At 39.0% G+C, this 26,330-nt stretch overlaps 2 protein-coding genes across 3 annotated transcripts in view; one reads left to right on the forward strand and one right to left on the reverse strand.

Annotated features, from left to right (window-relative positions):
* The window catches only part of PDGFD (platelet derived growth factor D), a 235,895-nt gene that overhangs the window by 107,450 nt on the left and 102,115 nt on the right, over positions 1 to 26,330 (reverse strand). The gene's annotated exons all lie outside the window — the stretch shown is intronic.
* On the forward strand, positions 609 to 6,037 carry DDI1 (DDI proteasomal shuttling factor 1). The gene is made up of 2 exons (XM_089915477.1): positions 609 to 1,715; positions 5,649 to 6,037. Exons 1-2 carry the CDS (start codon positions 609 to 611, stop codon positions 5,724 to 5,726), a joined length of 1,185 nt encoding a protein of 394 aa, XP_089771603.1. The 3' UTR covers positions 5,727 to 6,037.

The raw sequence follows: 26,330 nt of genomic DNA on the forward strand, positions 1-26,330 counted from the left end.
CAGCATGCTGAACACGTCTGCAAAGTACTTACCTCCGGTATTGTGATTTACCCATTTAACATCAATCTATCCCTAGAATGTGAGACCCTTAAGGGAACGCACCAAGTCTGATGTATCTTTTTTTTATACCAAGCACATAGCCTGATACTTCCCATGTAGGAAACAAGCACTCACTGTTTGGCGGATAAGTAAAAGTACATAGAATACAATTCTCAAAGAACAAAATGTTAATATGTTGTTTAGGAAAAGCTGAAACAATCTTTTTCAGACCATGGGTTAAATAGGTTTTGAAGGGCTAGCCTTGGAACCGAATGGACTCGAGTGACTGTTTCTATGGGAACAGGCATTCTAAGTTCCAAGCAGCACACATACAAATGGACTTCAGAACACACGTGTCCCCTCAAGGTTCCACGAGGCCAAGCAGCAGGCACTAAGGCTGGCGAGCGGTCACCCAGAATGGTGAGTGGCTGCACCTCCTTGAGAGGTGAATGAACCTAAACAAGACACCGAGTCGTGAGGTGCAGCTGAGCCATCTACAGAGACCAGCTCCATTCAGCCAGTGAGCAACCTGATGCCCTCTGCCCAGCTGGCCTTCCCGGGCCCATGCCATGCTGCTCACTGTCTACTGTGTGCGGAGGGACCTCTCCGAGGCCACCTTCTCCCTCCAGGTCAGCCCTGACTTTGAGCTCCACAACTTCCGTGTCCTCTGTGAGCTTGAGTCTGGCATCCCGGCCGAGGAGATCCAGATTGTCTACATGGAGCGACTCCTTGCCGACGACCACTGTTCGTTGGGCTCCTATGGCCTCAAAGACGGTGACATGGTCGTTTTACTCCAGAAGGAGAACGTGGGGCCCCGGCCTCTGGGCCAGACATCCAGCCTGCCTCAGAGCGATTTCACCGGGACAGCCGTGCCTGGGACATCCAGCTCCCAGCAGCACCACCAGCACCAGCGGGCACAGTTGGTCCAGCAGTCCCGCGGCCTGGACTCTGGAAAGAAGATGACCTCTGCTCAAGGGCTGGACAGCCCCGCCCTGATCCGAAACATGCTGCTTTCCAACCCCCATGATCTGTCCCTGCTGGAGGAATGCAATCCTGCCTTGGCCAAAGCCCTGCTCAGCAGAAACCTGGAGACCTTTTCTCAGGTCCTGATGGAGCAGCAAAGGGAAAGGTCCCTGAGAGAGCAAGAGAGACTTAGCCTCTATTCTGCCGACCCGTTTGATTTGGAAGCTCAGGCCAAAATAGAGGAAGAGATCCGGCAGCAGAACATTGAGGAGAACATGAATATAGCGATGGAAGAGGTTCCAGAGAGTTTTGGACAAGTGGCCATGCTCTACATCAACTGCAAAGTGAATGGACATCCTTTGAAGGCTTTTGTTGACTCGGGTGCCCAAATGACCATTATGAGACAAGCTTGTGCCGAGAGATGTAATATCATACGGCTGGTGGACCGACGATGGGCTGGGATTGCTAAAGGTGTGGGCACGCAGAGAATTATTGGCCGAGTTCACCTAGCTCAGATTCAAATCGAAGGTGATTTCTTACAATGCTCTTTCTCTATACTTGAGGAGCAGCCCATGGATATGCTTCTAGGGCTAGATATGCTCAAGAGACATCAATGTTCCATTGACCTGAAGAAAAACGTGCTGGTGATTGGCACGACTGGCACACAGACTTACTTTCTTCCTGAGGGAGAGTTACCTCCATGTGCTAAGTTGGTAAGTGAAACTGGGCAAGATGAGTCTTCAGACAAGGAAATAGCGGATACTATTAAACATTCAGTCATGGATTCAGGACGAAAAAAGCATTGAAACAGGCTATAAATATGCCATCACCTGAGGGAGTCTCAGGTCTCAGGAAATTATAAGACATGAGCTCACTGGCAATGTAATCATTAAAAACATCAGTAACCACTAAACCTGGCCTTGGGACTAAGTTCTCAGAGCTGTCACTACGTAAATTGCGATTACTTGATCTTGGCCCCTCCATTTCTCTTATCCAAAAATCACTGGACCTCATCCTAAGAAGGCTCTGGAGGCTCCAACTGATTTCCAGATAATACATGAAAGGAAAACCAGCCTCTTTAGAGACACTGCCCTATGAAACTATAGGATGGCTTGTCCAAACCTGTTGCTATTTTGCAGAATTCCCTGGAAAAGGCCATTGCTGCAGCTGCTACAATGCACCTATACAAAATTATTTTAAATCAGCACTAACAAGTGTTTATATTCAGAGAAATACATTTATTTTCACAGACTTTGTTTTCTTTAGGAAAGGTACTAGAAATGGTTGGTCAATTGTACTCTTGAGTTGATTAATATTTATAAATGTCTTTTTGGGGCATCATTAGGGCCAATTTCCTCATGTTTTACATCTTTCCTTCCCCTGGACTCCAGTGGAGTCATGCTCACTGAAATCCATTCCTAAAGGCTGTTTCTGCCATATTTAAGATAGTGGATTTTTCTCCTAGGATGTCCTAAAATAATTTCCTCTTTCTTCTGCATTCAAAGAAACTCTGGTTGTAAAACAAAGGCAATCAAATAGACTTTTTTTTTTAATTATCATGCTTCTTGGGAACATGAAGATTGGGAGCCTCATGGTTGTACTGCGGTGGGAGTGGGAGGTGGGGACAGACAGTGGTCTAGGTCCCCTAATCCTCTTTCTGGTCTGTTTTATATATTAAACTGTTATTACATAAATATTGTTTGAACAAAGGGTTTCATTTTAAAATAACGTTTGAAAATTTCTGAAAGAGATCTCTAAGGCCTCATTCAGCTCTATGGTCCATTCTGACAAAGCTACTCTCCATTACTACTGATAGTGAGAAATAGAAGATTCCTGACGTAATTACAATCCATAGCTAAAACCCTAAGAGACAAGGTTCAGCTGCCTGAGGCCATCAGACTCAGAGAAAATGTTTCAGGGCAGTAATCCATCAGGACTAGTATTAGAATATAGGATTCAAAGTCAAATAATATATGTTCTGATTTTAGCTCTATATTAACTAGGCAAATCAGCTTACATATAGTACAACTCAATTTCTCGTCTATAAACTGTTTCAGAGGGGAGAGTCATTTTCAGCTACTAAGACTACATTATGAACGAGGATATCCTTTATGTTTTCCCAACAAGATCTAAAGCCGCCCAAAGCCTTTCCAAAGGCTACAGGAAAAAAAAAAAAAAAAAAAAAATCCTCCCCTGTACGTCTCCCTTTCTTGGTCGGCTTCTAGGTAAGACTAATCATCATTTTGTATAGAGTCTCCTCTCCCCTTCCAGACATCAGTTCGCCTCCCAGTATTCTTCTTCTTTATAGGTGTTCCTATGCTCATATCATTTCCCAAACCTTGTCTACATTTGTACCAGGGCTTACATCCAGTAGAGTTGCTAAAAATGACCAATAGATAGAATTCTTTTCTCCTTTTGTTTCTAATTAAGTACTAAAGACAAAAGTAATTGACAAAATGAAGGAAGAAATTCAGAGTAAAGCCAGGGATAAGCAGTTAAATGCCTGTGAAAGATGGGAACTGACCTGATAAATGCATGGATTCCTTCACGGATAAAAATTAGCAAACTCCTCAGTGTTTTCTGCTGGACTGAGCTTTCAGGTCCATTTATGCAAAAAAACATATCTCATATGCATATGTCACACAGGGTTGCTCAACATAAAGGTTCAGTATATGGTGTATCAGGATTTCTAACCCATAAAAGCCAATCAAAAATCACCAAATTTTTAAACTAAAAAGACAGTGTGCATGATATCAAATCCCACCACACTCACTTGCCCTTCTCAGAGAAACATCACTTCTAATGTAGCTATGATGTTTCAGGACCAGACTTAGGTATAATTCTTTGTTTCTTATTTTGAGTTGAACTCTATTATTCCATAACTTCCAAAAAGTTGGTCTTCATTCTTCCTTTTTTCAAGAACACACTTACTTTCTCTGGCACACAACAATCCTTTTAATATATGAAATCAATGTCATCTGAAATAAGTCTCTTTTGTAGGCTTTCACCAGATTCTATAACTGCTCCTCATTGGAGAAGTTTGGAATCACCTAAAAATTTCTGTCATGTTCCTTTGGATATATTCCAGCTTCTAACTATATTACTTGAGTAGATGGATTGGTAAATAAAAATACTTCTATTGAATTGAAAAGCAGTGATCTCAAAGAAAAATCAATAAACAGAGTGAATTAATTAAGCAATGTCCTTGCTGATTAATTTTTTTAAGATCATTGTTTTTCAAATCAGAAAGTATTTTGAAAACTAGTTGTATGGATTTAAAGTCTTAACTCAGTCTTGTGTACACCTGAATAGATCTTAATCAATTAACTTTTAAATGGATTAGTTTTAGTAAAAGGCAGCATCTTTTGCCTGTCTCCTATGTAAATCAGGTACTATGTAAAATATTTTACATATACTACTACCATTAGTCTTCAGAATAGACCTTCAAAAGAGTTATCATTTGACTGTATTTTACAGATAAGAAATTCAAGGCTCAGAACTATTATGAAACATTCAAATATCCAAAGCTTACTGTTTTTTAAACTTTTTTTGACAACAATCTGCATTTTAAATTGTGACCAAGTTTTACATCACACACACACAGGCAAAAGCACACAAACATCTATCTTTGAAACAAAAAGATTCTTGAAGTAATATGAAATGTTTTATCCTTTCCTAGCCTATTTCTTCAAAATGTTATATTTTATTATTTAAAAAATATTTTAGACATGCTCCACTAACTGTACCCAAGGTCTCCTGATCCACAATTTGAAAGGCCCTGACTTCCCAGATGGCCTGATTCAAGTCTTTCTGATTTCAAATGCCACGTTCTTTCTAATATGTAACCTTCTTGACATGACCCATTTTAATTCTAGATACTGGCACAAAACTGTTTCAAAGTTTCATTTTATGAAGACTACCAAAACACTACCAGTAAAAATGGAAACAGAGCAGCAGTAATCAGAATACACTCAGCAATTATTTATTGAACATCCATGAAACATGCACTGAGCCAGGTTTTTATAAGCATGAAAGTGAATAAGGTACAGTTCTAGACCTCAAGGTGATTACAGCTTTGTGTAGAGGTAGGAGACAGTCTTGTGATCAGCTAAGAACAAACAAGGTAGACATGTAATCAGTACTATGTTAGTGCAAATGAAGGCATAAATTTTAATTGGGGAGTTATTTTTTAAATAAATAAGCAAGCCAGTAAAATGTACTTTCAATATGTCTAAAATGACCATCACTGATGCTAGAAAAAACAAACAATGAACCATATTCTCCTCCTAAAGTTCAGGTTGCTAATATACAACTTACAAGTATCTACTCTTGGGAATTTACTACCTGAAAAATGATGAACAGTTCTTCATTTTCTTTCTTCCCTTAGAAATCATGATAAAGTAGACCACATGATGAAATAGACATAATTTGTTTAAAATAACAAACCATTTTAAAATTCCATCAAGACTTTGCTTTCACCAATGCCCACTGAAATACCCATCTCACTTAAAAGAAAATCACTTTGTTAATAAGCATGCATTTGAAGATCAAAGCAATGCATTCTGCCACAGTTAAACTGGAAGACTGATAATATTTGAGATTAGTAGAGCATATATATAATCCTAACTTCTTTCTTAAAATACCAGGTCATAAAATTTCTCTTGCTTCTAGAAGAAAATCCACTCCCCCAAGAGAAAAAGGCAAGTGGATATCTGAATGTATGACTTCATCTTCACTGCGGGTATTAAATGTTGCCTTTTTTAAGAAAACGTTGTACTTCTTTCAGAGAGTCATTTGCTGACATCCAACACTCCATAAAGAAACACTTGAGTAGGGCTTCCCTGGTGGCGCAGTGGTTGAGAGTCCGCCTGCCGATGCAGGGGATGCGGGTTCGTGCCCTGGTCCGGGAGGATCCCACATGCCGCAGAGCGGCTGGGCCCGTCAGCCATGGCCGCTGAGCCTGAGTGTCCAGAGCCTGTGCTCCGCAACGGGAGAGGCCACAACAGTGGGAGGCCCACGTACCGCAAAAAAAAAAAAAAAAAAAAAAAAAAAGAAACACTTGAGTAAATAATGAGAGTCATCTGGGATTCACACCAGGAAACTGCTGATGAAGATATTAATCAACCCTAACATTTATAGTTATCCTCTGAGATAAACAAGGGCCTGGAAGACCAAAGAAGAGGAACAAAGGTAAAGAGAAGTAAAGGAGGAAAAGGGGAACCCCCCCCACCACACACAGAAATCTGAGTTGCTTTTAACTAATTATCTCTTGGTTTAAGTATAGTTTCATAAAGTAGGTAGGGACTGGGCTGAGATCGAGGATTGGCTACATTTCCATAATACTTCATCCATCATTGGCAAGTTATCTAAAAATGAAAATATTTTCACTTTAGGGCCTGAGTCAAACTTGCTTTTGAACCCCAGCTTATTTGCATATGTGGGTCCATCCTTTAGAATCTCAGAACTTCTAAGGGTCTGTTATCAGAAAAACGGGGTTCAAGGTCCTGCTGCCCTCTGTATACTTAACAGGCAATCCTATGGAGATGGGCACACCTGGGGCTGTTCTGTCTCTTATTACTGCACTGAATGTTTTGATGATTGCTGCTGCTTCTTCCTTATCCCCCTCCTCCTCCTTCTCCTCCTTTGGAGAAAGACTTTTACGAATCCAGCTTTTCTATATTCTAATGAGTAAGGTTTATTTTAAAAACATCATTAGAGATCCTAGAGGGGAAGATGGCGGAAGAGTAAGATGCAGAGATCACCTTCCTCCCCACAGATACACCATGAATACATCTACATGTGGAACAACTCCTACAGAACACCTACTGAAAGCTAGCAGACCTCAGACCTCCCAAAAGGCAAGAAAGTCCCCACGTACCTGGGTAGGGCAAAAGAAAAAAGAATAAACAGAGACAAAAGGATAGGGATGGGACCTGCACCAGTGGGAGGGAGCTGTCAAGGAGGAAAGGTTTCCACACACTAGGAAGCCCCATCACGGGCGGAGACTGCGGGTGGAGGAGGGGGAAAGCTTCGAAGCCGCGGAGGAGAGCACAGCAACAGGGGTGCGGAGGGCAAAGTGGAGAGATTCCCGCACAGAGGAGCGGTGCCGAGAGGCTTGTCTGCGCACCCGCCGGGGCGGGCGGGGCTGGGAGCTGAGGCTCCGGCTTCGGTCAGATCGCAGGGAGAGGACTGGGGTTGGCGGCGTGAACACAGCCTGCAGGGGGTTAGTGCACCACGGCTAGCCAGGAGGCAGTCCGCGGAAAAGTCTGGACCTGCCAAAGAGGCAAGAGACTTTTTCTTCCCTTTTTGTTTCCTGGTGGGCGAGGAGAGGGGATTAACAGCGCTGCTTAAAGGAGCTCCAGAGACGGGCGCGAGCCGCGGCTAAAAGCGCGGACCCCAGAGACGGTTATGAGACGCTAAGGCTGCTGCTGCCGCCACCACCAAGAAGCTTGTGTGTGAGTACAGGTCACTATCCACACCTCCCTTCCGGGGAGCCTGTGCAGCCCGCCACAGCCAAGGTCCCGGGATCCAAGGACAACTTCCCCGGGAGAACGCACAGCGCGCCTCAGGCTGGTGCAACGTCACGCCGGCCTCTGCCGCCGCAGGCTCGCCCGGCACTCCGTACCCCTCCCGCCTCCACGCCTGAGTGAGCCAGAGCCCCCGAAGCAGCTGCTCCTTTAACCCCGTCCTGTCTGAGCGAAGAACAGACGCCCTCCGGCGACCTACATGCAGAGGCGGGGCCAAATCCAAAGCTGAGCCCCTGGAGCTGTGAGAACAAAGAAGAGAAAGGGAAATCCCTCCCAGCAGCGTCAGAAGCAGCGGATTAAAGCTCTACAATTAACTTGAGGTATCCTGCACCTGTGGAATACATGAATAGACAACGAATCATCCCAAATTCAGGAGGTGGACTTTGAGAGCAAGATTTATGATTTTTTCCCCTTTTCCTCTTTTTGTGAGTGTGTATGTGTATGATTCTGTGTGAGATTTTGTCTGCATAGCTTTGCTTTCACCATTTGTCCTAGGGTTCTATCCATCCGTTTTTTTTTTGTTTTCTTTAAAAAATTTTTTTTCTTAAAAATTATTTTTATTTTAATATATTTATTTTATTTTATCTTACTTTATTTTATTTTATCTTCTTTCTTTCTTTCTTTCCTTCCTTCCTTCCCTCCCTCCCTCCCTCCCCCTTCCCCCCTCCCTCCCTCCTTTCTTTCCTTCTTTCTTTCTTTCTTTCTACTTTTGCTCCCTTTTATTCTGAGCCGTGTGGATGAAAGGTTCTTCGTGCTGCAGCCAGGAGTCAGTGCTGTGCCTCTGAGGTGGGAGAGCCAACTTCAGGACACCGGTCCACAAGAGACCTCCCAGCTCCACATAATATCAAACAGCGAAAATCTGCCAGAGATCTCCATCTCAACACCAGCACCCAGCTTCACTCAACAACCAGCAAGCTACAGTGCTGGACACCCTATGCCAAACAACTAGCAAGAGGGGAACACAAACCCACCCATTAGCAGAGAGGCTGCCTAAAATCATAATAAGTCCACAGACACCCCAAAACACACCACCAGACATGGACCTTCCCACCAGTAAGACAAGATCCAGCCTCATCCACCAGAACACAGGCACTACTCCCCTCCACCAGGAAGCCTACACAACCCACTGAACCAACTTTAGCCACTGGGGACAGACACCGAAAACAATGGAAACTACGAACATGCAGCCTGCAAAAAGGAGACCCCAAACACAGTAAGATAAGCAAAATGAGAAGACAGAAAAACACAGCAGATGAAAAAGCAAGATAAAACCCACCAGACCTAACAAATGAAGAGGAAATAGGCAGTCTACCTGAAAAAGAGTTCAGAATAATTATAGTAAAGATGATCCAAAATCTTGGAAATAGAATAGAGAAAATGCAAGAAACATTTAACAAGGACCTAGAAGAACTAAAGATGAAACAAGCAATGATGAACAACACAATAAACTAAATGAAAAATACTCTGGATGGGATCAATAGCAGAATAACTGAGGCAGAAGAACGGATAAGTGACCTGGAAGATAAAGTAGTGGAAATAAGTACTGCAGAGCACAATAAAGAAAAAAGAATGAAAAGAACTGAGGACAGTCTCAGAGACCTCTGGGACAACATTAAACGCACCAACATTTGAATTATAGGGGTTTCAGAAGAATAAGAGAAAAAGAAAGGGACTGAGAAAATATTTGAAGAGATTATAGTTGAAAACTTCCCTAATATGGGAAAGGAAACAGTTAATCAAGTCCAGGAAGCACAGAGAGTCCCGTACAGGATAAATCCAAGGAGAAGCACGCCAAGACACATATTAACCAAACTGTCAAAAATTAAATACAAATAAAACATATTAAAAGCAGCAAGGGAAAAACAACAAATAACACACAAGGGAATCCCCATAAGGTTAACAGCTGATCTTTCAGCAGATCTGCAAGCCAGAAGGGACTGGCAGGACATATTTAAAGTGACGAAGGAGAAAAACCTGCAGCCAAGATTACTCTACCCAGCAAGGATCTCATTCAGATTTGATGGAGAAATTAAAACCTTTACAGACAAGCAAAAGCTGAGAGAGTTCAGCACCACCAAACCACCTTTGAAACAAATGCTAAAGGAACTTCTCTAGGCAAGGAACACAAGAGAAAGAAAAGACCTACAATAATGAACCCAAAACAATTAAGAAAATGGGAACAGGAACATGCATATCAATAATTACCTTAAATGTAAATGGACTAAATGCTCCCACCAAAAGACACAGATTGGCTGAATGGATACAAAAACAAGACCCGTATATATGCTGTCTACAAGAGACCCACTTCAGACCTAGAGACACATACAGACTGAAAGTAAGGGGATGGAAAAACCTATTCCATGCAAATGGAAACCAAAAGAAAGCTGGAGTAGCAATTCTCATATCAGACAAAATAGACTTTAAAATAAAGACTATTAGAAGAGACAAAGAAGGACACTACATAATGATCAAGGGATCGATCCAAGAAGAGGATATAACAATTGTAAATATTTATGCACCCAACATAGGAGCACCGCAATACATAAGGCAAATACTAACAGCCGTAAAAGGGGAAATCGAGAGTAACACATTCATAGTAGGGGACTTTAACACCCCATTTTCACCAATGGACAGATCATCCAAAATGAAAATAAGTAAGGAAAGACAGCTTTAAATGATACATTAAACAAGATGGACTTAATTGATATTTATAGGACATTCCATCCAAAAACAACAGAATACACATTTTTCTCAAGTGCTCATGGAGCATTCTCCAGGATAGGTCATATCTTGTGTCACAAATCAAGCCTTGGTAAATTTAACAAAATTGAAATTGTATCAAGTATCTTTTCCGACCACAATGCTATGAGACTAGATATCAATTACAGGAAAAGTTCTGTAAGAAATACAAAAACATGGAGGCGAAACAATACACTGCTTAATAACGAAGTGATCACTGAAGAAATCAAAGAGGAAATCAAAAATACCTAGAAACAAATGACAATAGAGACACAACGACCCAAAACCTATGCGATGCAGCAAAAGCAGATCTAAGAGGGAAGTTTATAGCAATACAATCCTACCTTAAGAAGCAGGAAACATCTCGAGAAAACAATCTAACCTTGCACCTAAAGCAATTAAAGAAAGAAGAAAAAAAACCCAAAGTTGGCAGAAGGAAAGAAATCATAAAGATCAGATTAGAAAAAAATGAAAAAGAAATGAAGGAAATGATAGCAAAGATCAATAAAACTAAAAGCTGGTTCTTTGAGAAGATAAACAAAATTGATAAACCATTAGCCAGACTTATCAAGAAAAAAATGGAGAAGACTCATATCAATAGAATTAGAAATGAAAAAGGAGAAGTAACAACTGACACTGCAGAAATACAAAGGATCATGAGAGATTACTACAAGTAACTCTATGCCAATAAAATGGACAACCTGGAAGAAATGGACAAATTCTTAGGAATGCACAACCTGCCAAGACTGAACCAGGAAGATATAGAAAATATGAACAGACCAATCACAAGCACTGAAATTGAAACTGTGATTAAAAATCTTGCAACAAACAAAAGCCCAGGACCAGATGGCTGCACAGGCGAATTCTATCACACATTTAGAGAAGAGCTAACACCTATCCTTCTCAAACTGTTCCAAAATATAGCAGAGGGAGGAACACTCCCAAACTCATTCTATGAGGGCACCATCACCTTGATACCAAAACCAGACAAGGATGTCACAAAGAAAGAAAACTACAGGCCAATATCAGTGATGAACATAGATGCAAAAATCCTCACCAAAATACTAGCCAACAGAATCCAACAGCACTTTAAACGGATCATACACCATGGTCAAGTGGGGTTTATTCCAGGAATGCAAGGATTCTTCAATATATGCAAATCAATCAACGTGATACACCGTATTAAAAAATTGAAGGAGAAAAAACATATGATCATCTCAAAAGATGCAGAGAAAGCTTTCTACAAAATTCAACACCCATTTATGATAAAAACCCTGAAGAAAGTAGGCATACAGGGAACTTTCCTCAACATAATAAAGGCCATATATGATAAACCCACAGCCGACATCATCCTCAATGGTGAAAAACTGAAAGCATTTCCACTAAGATCAGGAACAAGACAAGGCTGCCCGCTCTCACCACTCTTATTCAACATAGTTTTGGAAGTTTTAGCCACAGCAATCAGACAAGAAAAAGAAATAAAACGAATCCAAATCAGAAAAGAAGAAGTAAAGCTGTCACTGTTTGCAGATGACATGATACTATACATAGAGAATCCTAAAGATGCTACCAGAAAACTACTAGAACTAATCAATGAATTTGGTAAAGTAGCAGGATACAAAATTAATGCACAGAAATCTCTGGCATTCCTATACACTAATGATGAAAAATCTGAAAGTGAAATCAAGAAAACACTCCCATTTACCATTGCAACAAAAAGAATAAAATACCTAGGAATAAACCTACCTAGGGAGACAAAAGACCTGTATGCAAAAAACTATAAGACACTGATGAAAGAAATTAAAGATGATACAAATAGATGGAGAGATATACCATGTTCTTGGATTGGAAGAATCAACATTGTGAAAATGACTCTACTACCCAAAGCAATCTACAGATTCAATGCAATCCCTATCAAACTACCACTGGCATTTTTCACAGAAGTAGAACAAAAAATTTCACAATTTGTATGGAAACACAAAAGACCCTGAATACCAAAGCAATCTTGAGAACGAAAAACGGGGCTGGAGGAATCAGGCTCCCTGACTTCAGACTATACTACAATGCTACAGTCATCAAGAGAGTATGGTACTGGCACAAAAACAGAAAGATAGATCAATGGAACAGGATAGAAAGCCTAGAGATAAACCCACGCACATATGGTCACCTTACCTTTGATAAAGGAGGCAGTAATGTACGGTGGAGAAAGGACAGCCTCTTCAATAAGTGGTGCTGGGAAAACTGGACAGGTACATGTAAAAGTATGACATTAGATCACTCCCTAACACCATACACAAAAATAAGCTCAAAATGGATTAAAGACCTAAATGTAAGGCCAGAAATTATCAAAATCTTAGAGGAAAACATAGGAAGAACACTCTATGACATAAATCACAGCAAGATCCTTTTTGACCCACCTTCTAGAGAAATGGAAATAAAAACAAAAATAAACAAATGGGACCTAATGAAACTTCAAAGCTTTTGCACAGCAAAGGAAACCATAAACAAGACCAAAAGACAACCCTCAGAATGGGAGAAAATATTTGCAAATGAAGCAACTGGCAAAGGATTAATCTCTAAAATTTAAGCCGCTCATCCAGCTCAATAACTAAAAAACAAACAACCCAATCCAAAAATGGGCAGAAGACCTAAATAGACATTTCTCCAAAGAAGATATACAGACTCCCAACAAACACATGAAAGAATGCTCAACATCATTAATCATTAGAGAAATGCAAATCAAAACTACAATGAGATATCATCTCACAACAGTCAGAATGGCCATCATCAAAAAATCTAGAAACAATAAAATGCTGGAGAGGGTGTGGAGAAAAGAGAACACTCTTGCACTGCTGGTGGGAATGTGAATTGGTACAGCCACTATGGAGAACAGTATAGAGGTTCCTTAAAAAACTACAAATAGAACTACCATATGACCCAGCAATGTCACTACTGGGCATATACCCTGAGAAAACCATAATTCAAAAAGAGTCATGTACCAAAATATTCATTGCAGCTCTATTTACAATAGCCCAGAGATTTAAACAACCTAAGTGTCCCTCATCAGATGAATGGATAAAGAAGATGTGGCACATATATACAATGGAATATTACTCAGCCATAAAAAGAAACGAATTTGAGCTATTTGTAATGAGGTGGATGGCCCTAGAGTCTGTCATACAGAGTGAAGTAAGTTAGAAAGAGAAAGACAAAAACCGTATGCTAACACATATATATGGAATTTAAGAAAAAAAAATGTCATGAAGAACCTAGGGGTAAGACAGGAATAAAGACACAGACCTACTAGAGAATGGACTTGAGAAAATGGGGAGGGGTAAGGGTAAGCTGTGACAAAGCGAGAGAGTGGCATGGACATATATACACTACAAAACGTAAAATAGATAGCTAGTTAGAAGCAGCCCCATAGCACAGGGAGATCAGCTCGGTGCTTTGTGACCACCTAGAGGGGTGGCATAGGGAGGGTGGGAGGGATGGAGATGCAAGAGGGAAGACATATGGGAACATATGTATAACTGATTCACTTTGTTATAAAGCAGAAACTAACACACCATTTTAAAGCAATTATACTCCAATAAAGATGTAAAAAAAAAAAAAAAAAGAACATCATTAGAAAAATCACAAGGTAATTTCCTCCTATGTTAAAGTCCATAGAAGGTAACATGGATTGTGCTCCAGATTAGAGTGAAGTGTATGTTTTCGTATTGTTGACATATTGCTGCCGTGTCCAAATAAAATAGACGAGAACTACCAACACAAGCATATTCTAGGTAATATAATCACTTATATCCATCAAATTCTTACCCTACAACATCAATCACCACTCTAAAATCTTACTCTAACGGCACTTCATTTACAAGGACCCCTTGAGATGAAGAGAAAAATTGATTTAAAATTACATTAATTCACCTATTCTCCTTTCCACACTCATGTCATGTTTAGGGATTCAATTAGTCTATCGGCCAAAATGTATCAGTGTTTTGCATTCACTGATGTCACTAAAAATCCAATATACTTTTTCAAGAGTCTTGTCATTGACCTATGTCATTCAGAGAGACAAAGGAAATGTAAGTTATATTCTTAGCCTTTAAAAATTTTAAAAGTCCAGTTAGAGGAACTAGAAAAAATACAAAGTAAATAATTCAGAAATAATATTTAATTCAGTGCTGAATCATGAAATACATTATATGAGTTCAGGGGAATGAACTCCTGCTTCCCATTTGAGATGCTAATTACAACAGGGCAGGACCTATTGGATAAAATTTTACTGAACACCTACTGTATGTCAGGCACCATTTTACAGGCTGTATTTCCTTTACGCAGAAAGAGTCTTATGTTGCTCAACTAGTACTCTGAGATGCAGCCAGGCATACAGGAGAATCTGTCACCTCCTCAAAGATGAATCATTTAGGGTCCCTTTGAGATGACCCAACTAACACAACCAGAGTTAGCATACAGCTGATTCTCAGGTTAAACTTGAAGGAGAAGTGTGTGGTCTGTTTCTGCCTTGACCCACAGTGGCACTGTGCTCTACTAGCTTCCTATTATGGGCTTAATCTTGGAGCATCGTTCAGCCACTGTACACAAATACTTCTCTCAAAAAGATTGGGGGCTTATACAATTGATGAACAACCAGCAACACAAGCAGAAGAAATTAACACCCAGAGGTGAGTTAATTTGGTGGAACATTTGTCACATACTTAAACTCCAGGGAATAAAAGAACAGGGGATCTCATGGACAGTGAGATACCAACCAGAAGGCAATTAAATAAATGTTTGGGCATTTAGAAAACCTAGAATGGGGCCCAAAATTACTAACAAAAATCTAATAAGTGCTGGGATTATAACCTTGTTCATAATTATAGCTTTAATTTTTAGTATTTTATGTGAGGCAAACAGTATCTGCTTAATAAATACAGATTATTTGAATGAAAAAAATAGACAAAGTTCCATTGTTATTAATAAGCTGACACAGGGAAGGTGTGGCTTTTAATTTAACTCAGTTTTTATATTAAAATACGTAAGGTAAAACTAAATCATATCTAGAGAGTAAGATTATCTTTGTATAATTAGAATAAATAGGTTTGGGTTAACTGCATGGCTAATATTTATATGCATAGATTTAAGTGTAAGTGATTCAAGAAACAAACCCTTAACATGATTTTAATCTGGTAAAGTTGCCAATTGTTCCACACTGAGAGCAATTTAACTAGTACTTGCAGTAGCCAAATCACCCCAGTTTATCTGGGACTGTCTTCATTTTAAAACTGATAGCTCAGCATGCGGGCAACTCCCCCAGTCTCAGGCAAACCAGAAAAGTTGGTTATCCTATAAGTGTTGGAAGTAGAGTTTTCATTTCAAGCACATAAGCATGCTGTGGGCACCTCCAAACACGCTGCACTTTTAATAGGCCTGAATGACCAATGTTCCATGTTATTAATATATGTCCAAATGATCAAAGTAGAATTTCCTAATCTATTTTGTATAGGAGAAATAACCTAATTTAAACTCATTCATCAAATATTTCTGGACTGGAAAGTTAATCATTTAAAAATTATATGAAAATCACATTTTAAAAAGAAATATTAAAAGAATTTAATGAAAAAAAACTTATGATTTCTTTCTAACTGAAGTCCATGAAACTTCTTTAATTTTCAATACTCCTTGCAACTAAAAAAATAAAATGAGTAGAAATTCACATCAGAATATGGGGGCATGAGATAATCAAAATAAATATTTAAATTATCTATGAATTTAGGTTATCCTGAAAAAGCACTGAAAGAACAAAACTAAACTACTTTTTACACTTAGAGTAAGGATAGTGATAGTCTAAATCTAAGTTTCAAAGTAAATCCTAGGTTTTGAGTTTTTAAGGGAATATTTGAACAAAGGATCAGAAAAAACTTCAGAAAGAAACACAAATAAATAATGATGTTACCTTCATGTTTATTTTAAACTGTCAGGATGCAATGAACGGGATGTAAGGTAGGTCTGTACAATGGGGAGCAGTAAAAGACAAGCAAGTTTTTGATAAAGAGTTGTGCTTATAACCTGCAGGTGATACCTGGAAGAAGAAGCTTTGCTGAGTATCTGGCTGAGGAGTGGATGAAACATGGAGGGCCCAGTATTCTTCGGTAGGAAGCTGTACAGTGTTGGGGGGCTAGGAAGTAAGAAGAGGAAGATATGACTAGATTATGATGTTGCCATGGAAGCAGAGGTCTGAGAAGGTTTTAAGGAAAAATAGGCTATCCACTAACATCCAGTGTACCAAATAATTTGAAGAAAAGCAAAATGGCAAAGTGAGACCTTTACCTTTGCCACCAGAAGGACAATACAACCTGTGATGAGGGTAGCTTTTGTAGAATTGAGGGAGGGTAGCACAGAGAAGTTAATGGCATCAATGGAACATCAGAAACATATAGAAGGCAACTTTTATCAGTTGAACTGATTCAGTTGTTTAATAACTTCAATGTTTAATAACTTCCCTTCTAGCCCATATTATCAAGAATTTAGAAATGAATAATATTAAGAACAAATTTACATAAATATACTGGAACAAGTATTTTAAGCTTCATTCTGTCAGAAATAATTGCATAAAGTTAAAGCAACAGATGGGCAGTTAGAGTAAAACAGAAACAAAGATATTCTCTGTTCAAAAACTGCCAACTGCCATCACTTGGTCTCCAAAGCAGTAACTGAGAGAAAACAATCTCATTGATATTCCATAAGCTATAGGAGTTTATGTGCCCATATGGCAAGGCTTCTACTGTCAGAACCTCACTACATAATAATTCTTAAGTGTCTGGTCTGAAAGTGTCTTCATTAATACAAGAAACTAAAACAGTGTTTGCTCTTTTTTCTCTAAGTGTACAATAACTAAAAAATCTGTTTAAGTTTTATGAAAAATGCAAAAACTTTTCCATGTTATCCAACTATTCTCAGTGATTCAGGTTAATTAATTTTTAAAAAGTGATTTAGCAAAATCTCCAAAGAAAGGTGAGTAGACATTATTAAATGCTTTCTCCTTTTGAAAAACATTCTAAACATTATTTCAGGTTGTAGCTAAGTGCTGTAAACGCACATGTGGAAGTTTCCAATTGCACTATAACTTTCCATAGTTTTGTGAGGTCTAAAAAACTTGGCAGCCAACCAAATGAATGGGTTTAAGTCCTACAGGAAGTTCAGAGAATAGGTTAGTGATCAGTATCCTTTGAGATGCCATGAAGAACAGGTGAGGGGGTCAGATTAAATGCATTATGCTCATTACATTCATTTATAGTTGGCCACAAGGGTACTAGTGCATAGGCAAGGTAAATCTGCTATAGTTTTGATAGTGCCTAAGAAGCACTGAGTTATTTCAGTCTACCAAGATACAAATGAACAAATTCAGCACACATTTCTGAGTGGACTACAGATTCCTGGACTCCATATGTAATGTCTCATCAATGAAAATCTGGGAGTATTTCTCTTAAAGGAACATTTTCCAAATTAGATTTAGTTGTATTTTAATAACTTTACTTGATACTCTAAAAAGCACAGGCATTTAACAGCTCAAATTCTAGGAGGCCCTGTCTTCATCTTGAGGGTAGCTTACTGACCCAGAGGAAATTGGTCAACTAGATAGAAAGAAAAATACAACTCTAAATAGAAAATATTAAGGGACAGATTGCCCGAGAACATTTAAAATAATATAGGAGCAAATAGGTAAAGCTAAACATTAGAACCCTATTCTTATTCTGTCATTCATTTATTTTTCTTCTACCTTCTTCCTTGAATGAGCAAAGCTCACACTTTTTTTTTTTTTTTTTTGCGGTACACGGGCCTCTCACTGTTGTGGCCTCTCCCGTTGCGGAGCACAGGCTCCGGACGCGCAGGCTCAGCGGCCATGGCTCACGGGCACAGTCGCCCCGCGGCATGTGGGATCTTCCTGGACCGGGGCACGAACCCGTGTCCCCTGCATCGGCAGGCAGACTCAACCACTGCGCCACCAGGGAAGCCCCGCAAAGCTCATATTTTTAACGTATCACTCACTCTTCTGTCTCCTAGTTCACCTCAAACATTTTATACCTTCTTGTTCTCCCTATGGTGTCCATGTAAATGGAAACCAGCCTAAATGGAAGGTCACCAAAACCTTAACTGATAGCTAGGCAGATGTGGGTGTTTTATTTTACAAGTATTCTAAGTCACTTATAGCTCTGGAAAGACCATCCTTTGCTATAGGCCATTCTCAAAGCTACCTTGTTTTCAGATCATACAAATCTGATTTGAGAGTATGCTGAGACCTAAGTCCAATTAGCTGCAAGTTATTCATTTGTTCATTCAATAACCAGATATTGAGAGCCAACAATGCACCAGGTACTGTCACTGCTTCAGCAGTTAGAAAAATAGTGGTACACAAGAATGACAAAGTAGTTGTCCTCTTGAAGCTTATTTTCCAATGGAAGTTTCAAACAATAATAAAAAATTACAATGATAATACCTATCATTTACGTAGCACTAGGTGACTCATTTTTGTTAAGCATGCATTTTAACTCATTTTATCTTTATAACAATATGTAAGTACTAAACAATATCTCCATTTTAAAGGTTAGGACTCAGAGGAAAAGACAGGTTAAGGAAGTTGTCCAGGTCACAGAGTTAGTGTCTGCATCTAGGAGTTTGGGATCCAGAATCTACGTATAATATTTAATCAGTCTACCATATTACCTCTCAATAACAGTAAATAAACTATATATAATGTCTAGTAGAGATACATTCTACGAATAAGAATAAAGTACCATAAAGGAATAGAGAGCAATGAAAGAGGAGAGGATTCTACTTTAGATAAAATAGTCAGGGAAGGTCTTCCAAGGAGATGATATTTGAGGAGAAACCTGGGTGATGAGGGAGAGGAACTCTCAGAAGGTCTGGGCAGAGAGCATTTCAGAAGAAGGAACAGCATTTCAGAAGAAGGAATGCAAAGGTCTTAAGGCGGAAGTAAACTAGGAGTATCAAAGAAGAGCAAGGAGATCAGTGGTTAGGGTGGAATAAGGGAGTAATCTAGAAGGGGTTAGATATGCAAGGCCTTGCAGTCTAAGTAAAGGGTTTGGATTTCATTCTAGGTGTTATGGGAAGCCACATAAGGGCTTTTAAACAAGGGAAGACATTTGGTTTATTTTTTAAACACTTCTCTGGTTGCTTTGTTAAAAATAGAAGAGCTGAAGACTGGGCCCTTGATAAGCCCAGTAACTATAGGCTGAGCCGAGGAGGTGGAACCAGTGAAGGGGGCTAAGAAAAAGTAAGAAAGGTAGGAGAAAAATAAAGAAAATCACATCTAAGAAGCCAAATGAAGAAACTGTTTCCTGAAGAACGGTGTGGTCACTGTGCTCAGTACTGCTGGGAGGTTTGGAAGAGGGCTGAGAATTCATGGCTGGGTGTGGCAAGGTGGAGGTCATTGGTAACAAGAGTGACTTTGAGGGTGTGGTGGGTAAAGAAAGCTTAGTCTGAGGAGCTTATTGAGTCCATTGGGCCAGAGGAGGTGGGGAGAGCAAGTACTGCCAGTTCTCTTAGGGAAGAATTATTTCAGGGAAGCAAAGAAACACCATAGTAGATGAAGGGGCCGTGAGAGCATTTCTTTTCCTATGAAAGGTAACTGAGTATATATGTTGAGAATAATCCAGTAGGAGAGAAAAACTGAGGAAGCAAGAGAGAACAGGGATAACTCAAGGAGTACAGTCCTTGAGCATAAGGGAGGAATTGAGTCTTACGAGCAAAAGCTTGTGATGGGAAGGCGGGCAGAACATACAGGTGTAAAGACAGGCAGGTGGGCAGATCTGAGGGTGTGAAGATGAGCCAGTTCTCCTCTATCTTCTATTTTCAGGGTGAATTAAGAAGCAAGGGCCCCAGTTAATGGTGAGATGAAGGTAGGAAGTGTCAAAGGATTGAGAAGTAGGGAGAGCATGTGAAATAGTCATTTTATAGCATGAGAGAGTTCCTTAGCAGGAAAACTGGATAAGGAAAGTGGGCATTTTGATTCTAGCACCAATTTTGCCACTTACTGGACATGTACCTTTATGCAAGACACCAAACCTCTCTGGGCCTCAGTTTGCTCATAAGTGACAAGGTGTGGATGAGTACCACTTGGAGGCACCCGCAAAGGTGTGGGGTACTTTGGGCTCTCCTGGCAACTAGTGACATTTAGAACACCAGGTCCAGGGTGCTCTAAGTCCTTTAGAGTATGGAATAATTCTGGAAGACAAATGGCTCTCCCTCCCAAATCTCCAGCAGTGCCCACCCCTGGTGAGAAACATGGGGGAGAGGATCACACAAGGCATTCTGCCAACTCTAGGTTCTATCTGTAACTTTCAGTGTTGATGTTAGGGGGAGCTAGCTCACAGGGATGGATAAACCATATATTCTTCTAATTCACCACCAATAATCATCACCCTCATCCTCAAAGCGTTTTTAGACTGAAAACAGGCTGCTAGCCAGACAAAATGAACACAAGTTGAATTTGCCCATGTTATTTCCTCAGGCCTTAAAAGGTACTAATGAGCACTGAAACGGTCTACAGATTACAGCCAGAGAAAGGAAGAACCAGTACAGGGCGATCCAGCAATGAAAATTCAGCTCTCTGTTATTTCAGAAACCACTGTCATTAGCTACCACAATAATTAAACAGAAGTGCTGCCAGTGATAGTGTCCAACAGTAGCAAAGAAAGTTTGATACCCATGTACTGCCAGTATGGCAATAGCATCTCGCTACCATAAAAAGAGAAAAAATAGGGCTTCCCTGGTGGCGCAGTGGTTGAGAGTCTGCCTGCTGATGCAGGGGACGCGGGTTCGTGCCCCGGTCCGGGAGGATCCCACATGCTGCGGAGCGGCTGGGCCCGTGAGCCATGGCCGCTGAGCCTGCGCGTCCGGAGCCTGTGCTTTGCAACGGGAGAGGCCACAACGGTGAGAGGCCCACGTACCACAAAAAAAAAAAAAAAAAAAAAGAGAAAAAATAATTTTAATTGTATTGACCATAAGGCCCCCAACAAGAACTGAGAATTAGTTAACAAGGATAAGGCAATTATTAAAGGCAATATATCACATTCTAATCAGTGAGGTGAGATGATCAGTGGGGTGCTGCAGGCATGGCTGTTAGTGACCTTTCTAGCTGACACCTTCATTAATGATGTGTATGAGGAAAACCAGCATGTAGATGGATTTGCAAAACTGATTCTGCCTTGGGAGTTACTGCAAGTGCAAGTTTCCAACATCACAGTAATAACTTAAGTAGAAACGAATACAGAGTTTCCTCGTAGGATTTAAAATTCAAGGTGGGCAATTATACAGTGAGATAACACAGACAGATAGGAAAAATTCTAGGTGAAAATCTTAAATAGTATGATGGTGATTCCTGGGGAAAAAAAAATCAGTGATTGCACAGTTTCTCAAAGAGTCTTATTGCTGACATTTATCAAATAAAAATGCCTGCCAGATATTATATAGTATAAACTACTGTTTCATCTATAGAACATAATCAATATAGTAAAAGTATACAAATAGTCAATGTGCTTTTATTTTGACTTTTCAAAAAAATTTTTAAAAAATTTACCATCTTTTCTATGGGGTAAAATTCACATAGCATAAAATTAACCATTTTTAACAGAATGATTCAATGGCAATTAGTACAGTCACAATGTGGTGCAACCACCACCTCTATCCAGTTCCAAAACAGTTTCATTGCTCTGAAAGGAAAGCCTGTACACATTAAGTAGTTGTTCTACCTTCCCCCTCCTCCTAGCCTCTGGCAACCACCAATCCATGTTTTGTCTCTATGGACTTTCGTATTCTGGATATTTCATTTAAATAGAATCATACAATGTGTAACATTTTGTGTCTGGCTTCATTCACTTAGCATAACGTTCTCAAGGCTCATCTACCTTGAAGCATGTATAAGTACCTGACTTCTTTTTATGTCAGAAGCCTATAATTACATTATAATTACAATGTTAATTCAAATCATGGCATGGAGCTGCCTCTCAGTCCTGAGTGCCAACAATAAGCAGAACCCAACAGAAATCCAGCAAAGTCTACCTTATCTTGATTACTACAAGTCTTAAGGAAAGAAGAGCAAAAAGGAGCTTATTTTATTAAGTTTACTATCAAGAATCATTCATGAAACTGAAGATGTTACTGTTAGAAAGTCCTTTCTTTACTTAAGTGACATTTAGATCTTTACTAATGAGACATGATAAATACTCATTAATTATCAATTAACTGGAAGCTTTGGAATTCCCTAGCTAGTATGTAGAAGGCGCCCAGTAAATGGCTGTTGAGTAAATTGAAGTAGGAATCAAAGAGAATACGTGGGGGATTTTGGTGTTTGTTTATTCTTTTCTATCCAACTAGGGGTAATGCAAGGTGGTTGACATGAGCAAGCAGAGGGAGTTGTTTCTTTTTCTGGTGTCAGTCACATTAATTCTCAAAGTTATCATGAACCTGCTTCTAAACTGGTAGACTGATCCACATCAGGGCTGGTGGAACAGGTTGCTTTTGCATGAAGTGTCCTGAGTAGGTTATAGAAAGGGTCAGAGAGGATCTTTCTTCTTCCTTTTTTAATCTCCATCTCTATCCTGTGGGATCTTCATTCGAACTATCTTTAGCACAGAATTTCTATATTTTATTCACTGTCAGAGACACAGTGAAGTAACTTATGAGATAGAATATTGGTCTTAACTGTGACTTTCCACGCTATGATTTTAAGTCATACACTTTCTGCTATTTGCTTTATATGCTTATGATTTAATTGAATGAATAATTTCTTATTATGAGATGTGGAATAGTGAACTCCTTTTAAGAACCTCAGCCCATTGAATTGAAGTAAGATAGCAACTAACTTGAGTTCTTAATGATACCTTTGAGAGGAAAAAAACGGGCCCTTTTTGTATTGTAAAAGTTTCAGAAAGAATACTAAGAAGTTGAGAGTGCATTTACAATGTATAGGTTTTCCTCCAAGGAGACATTATTTTGCTCTCTCTTGTACTTTAGTTAGGCAAAAACACTACGCAAAATAACTGAAATTTAACTCTTTGTTTGTGTCTGTCTTTCAAATATCTGTATTTTAAAAACTGTGGCCATTTTATTTACTCACTTAAGTGAGTTGATAAGTCATTCCTACAAAAATTAATAGTTGCCCAGAAAGCTTTTAGAATATAATCAACTTATTACAAAAATGCTCCAGATCGGTATACTATTCCTATGGAAATGTGTTAAATAGCTATAATAGGTACAAGCTGCAGATAAATTATTTGCATCCTTTAATGAAATTGCAGTCATCTGTAAAACCAATTGCATCCACAGAAAAATGAACTTTTGAACCACATCAGTTATTTAGAATATAGTTTGTAATGGTTGATACAGAACAAGAAGCACATATATTCAAACAGAGCAGGATTTATAAACACTTGCATAATCCAGAGAAATCAAACCAGATATTATTCTGAGACACAAAACAACACATGCTCAGTATAAGATTTGATGAATCTATAAAATTGCTTGGAGCAATGCCCCATTGATTGGAAGCTTCCAAATTGCAGGACAGTCTTGGTTATGATGGTACTTTGCCACATCACAGAGATAAAAGAGATCTACAGTATAGCACGAGGCAGAACATGTAATGCCTCTACTTATCAAGGTAAATGATACGTGAATTACAGAAGAAGAAAAAGAGGCCAGCAAAAGGAGGCATAGTACTTTTCATGAGATCAACTTGCTGGAAGCCTACAAGATGCACCATTCCAACACAATACTATCAGACAAACAGGTAGTCTCCAGAGAGCTCTAGATCAAATACTGCAGCAGCAAACACTGCCATACATGGATTACATATTTACTTCATAAATGGGTTTTACTATTGGGAAATGATTTCTGGGAAGGAGGAAGAAAGCTTCATGTTTCTGAGAAATAAAGTTCTGGTAAAATGATAGCTGCTTATTTGCATGATATACTTCATAGTTTGGTTGTCCAATGTTTTTATCCACACATACACTCTTGACCTTTACCAGTGGTGTTGTTTTAACTTCTTAGTTCTGCCTGATGTTGGTCAAAAGTGGTTAAAGAATCTATTTTCCCCATTAAATATGTGATAATTTAAAAGAAATAGGGCATCCATAACAAGAAAGTAAGCAAAAGTCTTGAGCAGGCAACGTAAACACATATATGAGAAATGGATGAAAACCATATTCAATCATATTAGAAATAAATTAAACACATGGGCAATGAGGTATCATTTGTAACATCAGAGTGGCAAAGCCTTTGGGTAAGGCACTTAGAGTAGAAATGGAGAAGCAAGACTAAAATGGTGAGGAATAAATAGGAGAGGAGAAAGTAATGACAGCAAATGTAGAGAATGTTTTCAAATTGTTTGGTTGCAGAGGAAGAGTGCCTGCTAGAGGGGAACAGAAGGGCAAAGGGAGAGTCTTTATTTGTTTTTAGATGGGAGATACAGGAATAAGTTAAAATGCAGAAGGAAGCCACCAGTAGTGGTGAAAGATAGAAGATTCAGAAGTGGTACCTGAGTGAGAATACTGGAGAGGAAGAGATGACAAAGAAGGTAAGGGGGAGGGATATGCCTTAGGCAAGAGAGGGGCCAGGCCAGGTACAGTAAGTACCTTAACATTCCTAAGCCCAGTTTCTTAACTTTAAATTAAGAACGACAATATCTGTCACTTAGAAAACATTATGCAAATAGCATCTGACATAAAAAAGTTTACTTTAATAAAAAAAATTTAATACAAACACTACCTGTTACTACCAGTGGCTTTTATGCAAATGTCGTATATATTCAAAAGCAAATTTTCTGGCAGGGAAAATGACATGTTACTAGATTGTAACACAAAACAGCAATTCATTTCAAAGAATTCACTACAAGGAATTAACATTTATAACATTATTTAACATATAAATAACATTTATATTTATATATACACAGCATATGCTATTTATATAGTGTGTATACACACACACACACACACACAAAACAAACAAACAAACAAACAAAAAAAAAAACAGCCTGGCAAGCAGAGTAGATTCAGCAGCAGGTATTTATCAGGAAGAATGTAGATGTTAGAGTACACAGACATGGATTTGAATTCTGGCCCAGTTTGAATTCTGGTCAGTTTCTAGCTCTTTCTTATTCATTGCTGTATGTTTGACATCTAGTGTAGTGGCTGACTTAATAAATATTGTTGAAGGGATAAATGAATAAAGTTTCTTGACTCCTTGAGCTTTGGCCTACTTATCTGTAAATAGAACTAATGATACTTCTAACTCAAGTGTGATACAAGGAACAGAAATAACATATTAAAACATATTAAAGTAGTAATACAGTGCCCGGCACATAACTGAAGCTATGTGGTAAATATCAATCGTTAGTAATAATAGTAAAAAAAAATATTATTTGAAGAATTAACAGAAAGGTTTAATGAATCAGAACTTTACTATTAAAATTTGAAATACACCATTAATGTGATTAAAATATTTTTTAAACTTTTCCAGAAATTTTACCAAAGTGATATAACAGATATTAATATGTTATTTCCTCACTTTGAGTCCTTTGGAGGTGTCAACTACAGTGATCCAATGTGCTACAGAAATTACTACTGAAGCACAGGAATAATAGCACTGTTGCCATAGAAATGGCATTTCTCTCCTTTGTGCTCTTCATTTGGACGTGCTTCCTTCATGAGAGAAAACACACACACACACGGAGAGTAACTTCTATTTTTTATTTATTTACTTTTATTTATTTATTTATTACATGTTGTTTTAAAACAACATGCCTTTAGGTTTGACATAAATACACTACCATGTGTAAAATAGATAGCTAGTGTGAACCTGCTGTATAGCACAGGGAGCTCAGCTTGGTGCTCTGTGATGACCTAGGTTGGGGGAGGGGGAAGGGAGGAGGGAGGTTTAAGGGGGAGGGGATATCGGTATATATATATAGCTGATTCACTTCATTTTACAGCAGAAACTAACACAACATTGTAATGCAATTTTACTCCAATAAAAAAA

The sequence above is a fragment of the Delphinapterus leucas genome, chromosome 7 (genome assembly GCF_059928025.1).
Source record: "Delphinapterus leucas isolate spDelLeu-1000000601 "Yukka" chromosome 7, BTC_Dleu_Yukka2, whole genome shotgun sequence".
Taxonomy (NCBI): domain Eukaryota; kingdom Metazoa; phylum Chordata; class Mammalia; order Artiodactyla; family Monodontidae; genus Delphinapterus; species Delphinapterus leucas.